The sequence below is a fragment of the Lactuca sativa genome, chromosome 2, assembly GCF_002870075.4.
Source record: "Lactuca sativa cultivar Salinas chromosome 2, Lsat_Salinas_v11, whole genome shotgun sequence".
Classification (NCBI taxonomy): Eukaryota; Viridiplantae; Streptophyta; class Magnoliopsida; order Asterales; family Asteraceae; genus Lactuca; species Lactuca sativa.
The window spans coordinates 35199706-35205799 of NC_056624.2; the positions used below are offsets into that span (position 1 = coordinate 35199706).

The 6094-nt window shown below is 35.7% G+C and overlaps 1 protein-coding gene across 2 annotated transcripts; it reads left to right on the forward strand.

The window, feature by feature from the left end:
- Positions 1 to 770: 770 nt before the first annotated feature.
- Positions 771 to 4509, forward strand: LOC111893798 (TMV resistance protein N). Of its 2 annotated transcripts, XM_052768298.1 has the most exons (6): positions 771 to 1021; positions 1256 to 1744; positions 1829 to 2930; positions 3014 to 3295; positions 3388 to 3609; positions 3704 to 4001. In XM_052768298.1, exons 2-6 carry the CDS (start codon positions 1266 to 1268, stop codon positions 3761 to 3763), a joined length of 2145 nt encoding a protein of 714 aa, XP_052624258.1. In that variant the 5' UTR covers positions 771 to 1021; positions 1256 to 1265; the 3' UTR covers positions 3764 to 4001. The 2 variants fall into 2 exon arrangements, with proteins under 2 accessions (XP_052624258.1, XP_023745650.1); XM_023889882.3 differs by having other exon boundaries at positions 3388 to 4509.
- The last annotated feature ends 1585 nt before the right edge of the window (positions 4510 to 6094 follow it).

Sequence of the window (6094 nt, forward strand, 5' to 3'; positions counted from 1 at the left end):
GACACTAAATAGCAATTAATTAGCTTAGTCACCTGAGGTGGATAATCCTCCAGCAACAAGAAAAGGGCGGTGACCCTTCTCTTTCTCGTCTCTCTTCCTTCTGGTCGAACAACAACAGCTAAACACCATTTACCTATTATGTTTCTCCGATCTGTCTCTCTTTGCTTCCATCTTTGAGATATGTTTCCAGAAAAAGAAGAAATAATCGACTAGGGGGCTACCAGAGCAGCTCCTCGCCGCCAACTACCGTCTCTACTTCCTCCTGCCTCCCTCTTCGACCTTGTTGTTTTTGCCATCATTCCTCCTTGCTACCAGTGATGTGTAGGAACACACAAAGTAGTCGCCGGAGATCGGAGTTCTCCCTCTTTTTCATGATGAATAAAAGTTGGAAAAATCTCGTTGTGGATATATATGGATGCCACCTGGGTATTTCATTTCAACAAAATAAAAGAAAGAGAAAATAACTTGATAGGGTAAGATACTTTTTGAAATGTACACATTTAGTCCTTATTCTTTTTTTTTTTGTAAAATAAACCCTTCCACGTCAGCAAAACCTGTAGAATCCGGTGAAAATGACCTAATATGTACATATTAATAAAATATAAAGATTTATTTTACAAAAAAAAAAAAAAAAAAAAAAAAAAAAAAAAAAAAAAAAAAAGACTAAATATATACATTTTAAAAAATATCTTTATCTATCAAGTTCCTTTTGTTAATAACTATATTATTAGCAAGGACCTGTGGAGAAAATCAGAAAAGGATAACGACCGTTGGGAAACAAAAACTCTTTTACTTTCTCCTTACCTCAAAACACTCCTCTTTATCTCGCATCCGATCCTGTCTCTCTGTCCTAGCTGCCGCCACCGTCCACTGCGGCCTCTGCTTAAAGTATCTCTTCCTCAGCTGTTATCGGTTTCTCTTTCTCAGCCCATCGCCCGCTTTTGCCACTGCCCCTCTCTCCTTCTCAGTTGCTCTCCGCTTGTCTTCCTATGCTGCTATAGTGCTATTTGTCTTTCTTTAGGTATAAGAATACAATTTCTTCCAGTCTAAATTTACTCATAATTAGTACTGTTTTTATTGATAAATATTTCATGATTAATGCTCCGAACTATTAATTTTTAGTAGTAATATTTTGTAAGGGTTTGTTAATTGTTAATTGGGATTTACTAATTGTCAGTTGTTAGTTGCTAATTATTAATTGTTGCTCTTTTTCAATCTCTTAGACTTTTTTTTTAACAAAGATTTGATTTTATAGGATACCCTGAATGGCGACTTGTTCAACATTATCCATTCAGAAGAGCTATAAGTATGATGTGTTCCTGAGCTTTAGAGGCGAAGACACACGTAAGAAATTTGTTGATCATCTTTATTTTGCTCTTCAACGACAAGGAGTTCATACTTACAAGGATGATGAGCGACTCGAGGAAGGAAAAAGGATCAATGATGAGCTCTTAAAATCTATTGAAGAGTCAAAATTCTACATCATTGTATTCTCTAAGAACTATGCATCTTCCTCTTGGTGCTTGGATGAGCTTGTGAAGATTATGGAGTGCCAGAAGGCGACCTTGCAGATTGCTTACCCTGTATTCTATGATGTGGACCCCTCTGAAATCCGTAAACAACTAGGCTCAGTTGCAGAAGCTTTTGCCAGACATAAAAACAAGGAAAAGATCTGGAAGTGGAGAGAAGCTCTGGAAGAAGCAGCAAATCTGGTTGGGTGGGATCTAAGGAACACTGCCGATGGGTAATTTTTTATTATCATTTTTCTGCAATATTTTGGTTTCGTTTCTTTCTAGTCTATGTGCATTGAATCTTGTTTATTCTACAGACATGAAGCTAAAGTCGTCAATAAAATTGTTGAGAAGATTTCGCTTGAGCTACGTTTCATTAGTTCAAATGTGGATGAAAATTTAATAGGCATGGAGAGTCGGATAAAGGATATTATGTCATCTTTGGAAACCGGTGTTGAAGATGTTGGTATGATAGGTATCAAGGGGATTGGAGGCGGTGGGAAGACAACTTTGGCCAGAGCTATTTTTGACAAAATAAGCTTTCAATTCGAAGGCAAATGTTTTGTTGAGAATGTTAGGGAAGTTTCAAAAACATCATTGTTCGGGTTGCGATTGTTGCAAGAACAAATACTTTGCAACTTGTTAAATGATAAAACAATCACCTTAAGGAGTGTTCATGAAGGGAAAAGCATAATGAAAAAGATGTTGTGTGGCAAAAAGGTTTTACTTGTTTTAGACGATGTGGATCATTTAGACCAATTGGACGCATTAGCTGGTGGGATTAATTGGTTTAAACCAGGAAGTAGAGTTATTATTACAACAAGAGATGAGCAAGTGCTTATAGCACACCGAGTGAATTCAGTTCATGATGTTAGTCTGTTATCAGATGAGGAAGCAATTTGTCTCTTCAGTAGGTATGCATTTGGTAGAGATATTCCAATTCAAACGTACAAAGCGCTATCACTCGAAGTTGTACATTATGCTGCGGGTCTTCCCTTAACAATCAGAGTTTTGGGTTCATTTCTCTGCGGTAAAAATGAGCTTGAATGGGAAGATGCACTAGAAAGATTAAAAAGAATTCCGCTGAAGGAAACTCTAGAAAAATTGGAATTAAGCTATACTGGCTTGGAAGATGATTATAAGGAAATATTCATAGATGTTGCGTGCTTACTAAAAGGTTGGATGATAGATGATGCAATTAGAGCACTTGAAAGTTGTGGATTTCATGCTAAGAATGGATTAAGAGTTCTTGAGCAAAAATCTCTCATAACTATTTCTCGTGATAAGGTGTTAAGCATGCATGATCATATAGAAGAAATGGGCAGGAATATTGTTCGTTGTTCGCATCCTGATGAGCCTATTAGACATAGCCGATTGTGGATTCAAAAAGAGATTGAAGATGTATTAGCTCATGACTTGGTAAGGATGAATTTCATTTACAAGGTGAAGAAAACTAACACGCTCTCATTACTTTTGACCCAAATTTTGTGGTTGGTTTACAGGTTCCTGAAGCAACAAGAGCTTTAACAATTAACACATTTTCATGGCATGGGAAGGAGAACATCTGTTTTGGAAACATGAAGAAACTTAGATTTCTTCGTGTTGTTTGCGAGAATGATACTTTGTATGAAGTTGGCCGAGAATTCCCAAATGCACTACGATATCTAAATTGGCAATTTTACCCTCGTTGCTGTTTACCTGAATCATTTCAAGCAAATAATCTGGTTGCACTTGAAATGTCTTACAGCAGAATTAAACAACTATGGGGAGATGGAGAAGCGAAGGTAGAACGGTTGTTTGGTTCATTTTCATGATCCATTTTACCACTATACATCTATTGGTTACTTATTATTTGCTATATTCATCTTTTTTATAGGTTCTTAACAACCTCAGATTCCTTGACCTCAGTTATTCAGATTTGATGACCCTTGATTGTGGCTTATTTCCAAATCTCGAGACGTTAAATCTTGAATATTGTTGTTGTTTGGTAGAACTTCATGTGCCGTTTGGATGTCTAAGAAAGCTTGTCTACTTAGACTTAAATAGATGTTGGGGATTCAAGTCTCTTTCATTTATCAAACACCTTGAGTCACTTCAGGTTCTTGATCTAAGTTATTTATATCTAACAGAGTTCCCAGATATTCTAAGTGAGCACTCCACCAACTACAGTTTGCTGGAGCTTAAATTTTCAGGGAGCAAAATCGAAGAACTGCCATCGTCAATTGGAAATCTTCAAAAACTTGTTTCTTTAGATCTCAGTTGGTGTGAAAGTCTCAAGACTCTGCCAGAGAGCATATTTTGTTTAACAAGTCTAAAACGCCTTAACCTTGTAAATTGTGTGATAGAGGAATTATCCGAGGATATTATCCATTTAGAAAGCTTAGAATGGCTAAATTTAGGTGGTACATGTGTCAAACATCTCCCTAATAGCATTTGTATGTTAAAACATCTGAAAACTCTACTTCTTGCAAGGTGTAAAGTTCTTGAGAAGTTACCTGAGGATCTTGGCCTATTAGAATCTTTGGAGAAACTAAATCTAGCCTATTGCAAGATAAGAGATGTTCCGAGTAGCATCTGCAAGTTGAAACATCTCAGCAAGTTAGACCTTTGCAACTGTGATCAACTTGAGAAGTTGCCTGAGAAACTAGGAGATTTAAATTGCTTAAAAGTATTGAATGTAGAAGGAACATGTATAAGTCATCTTCCACATAGCATTTCTTTATTGAAAGGTCTGAAAATCATTGGATTTAAATCAGAAGATTCATCCATATTGGTCAAATAAACTCAGACACCCAAAAGGAGTTTACCCATGATTCTAAGAAACACAACATATCGTGGGAGCCAGGTGTTTATACAGCTGGATGAGAGTATAAAAGCAAGGCATGCAAGACTACTGTGTACTCCTTTAAAAAAAAAAATACTGATATCATTATTCATTAGGGTTTCTTTGTTAGAACCTTACTGTTCTAAGTTATTATTATAAATATTATTTTTTAAAGCTTGGTTGCTTCCTATTCAAGCCTTTTCAAATTTGTTACGTTCTGTTGTTAAGGCTCAATAAGAGTTTCTTCTTTCTAAATGTATGTATAAAGTTTTTGGTTACCTTGTTTAAATCTGGAAGTCTTTTCTTGTTGAAATCCTTTGTTGAAATTCTTTAGTTTATTTGTTTATTACAGAATCCTATTTATGTTTTTCCTATTACATCATTGTATTTTGAAAAATATATCAAATTATAGCGATGTCATCCAAAATACAAAACAATATCCACTGATATAATTAAGAAAAATATGAAAATAAGATGCTGTGATAAAGACAAAATTGCAAATTTGGTCCTTATAGTTTGCAAAAACCTTTGGATGGGGTCCAAAAAGTTTCTAGCTTGCACCGAAGGTCTAAAATCAAGGTTTTCATGGGTTTTTAGTTCACTCTGTCTTAGTCTGTTTGTTTGGAGCCATTAGTGCCATCACGTGCCCTTCATGTGAGGGCATTTTGGTCATTTTAGGTCCTTATTTCAAATAATATCAGATTTCTCTTTTATATACATACTCATATGCAATCCCCTTTATCTTCTTCTTTGATTTACAGAGAAGCAGCAATAAAGGTCTTCTTCTTCTTCGTCTCTCATTTACTTCTACTGTTACGAGCTTCAAAAATTGTGTTCTGCTTCCGTGGGAATGTTGTTGTGCGAACCTCATAAACCTCACGAAACCCTGGTCGTCGTTTCTATACATTCCCTAAAATGGTAAGCAAACTCATATTAGGTTATGATATTTCGATAGTTATGCAATAACTCTTCTACTTTAATGTATTCTTGTAGGGATCCACATATGGATTTTTGGGGTGGGTCGATCCCCCTATGTGTCAAAGATCAACTGCTATCATACCAGGACTGTTGAGAACAATGAATAGGTATGAAGTTGAAGTGGGTCCGCTGAAGATGTACTTGCTTGCCTCGTGGGTCTTGTTTCTGTTGTTTGTGCTGTTTTGGAATTAGGAACTAGAGGTTAGGGATTTTTTTGTTGGTAATAACCCCTGAAAATGTTGTCTTTTGGTGCTAGAAGGTTTAATGGTGGTTTATATATGTTGTAAGTGTTGTCTTTTGGATCATTGGATATGTAATGCTTTTATGACAAATGGAAGTGTAATGGTTTTATCTTTATATGAATATGAAATTGTAAAGGTTTTATCTTGACATGATATGCAATTGTAATGGTTTTTGTCTACACTTGAAATTGTAATGGTTTTACCAAAAGGGCACCAATAAAGGTTACATACATATATTGAGTTACATACCATAACAGATTAAAGCCAAAACACAATTATTACTAACAAAGGGCATTAAAGTACATTACCAAAACATTGGATTACATTGTTCCATAAAAGGGCATCAAAGTACATTATCAAAAGGGAACCAAAAGGGCATCAAAGTACCAACTAAAGTGCATTAGCAAGTCTTCACAAGCATAAACAACTTAAGTACTTAAACATCAATTCCAATCTTGGGCCTTGCAGGTCCTGGCATTGTGACCTTTTTGCTTACACTTACTACATGTCACAGTCAAAAACTTCCTGCTTAGCTTTTG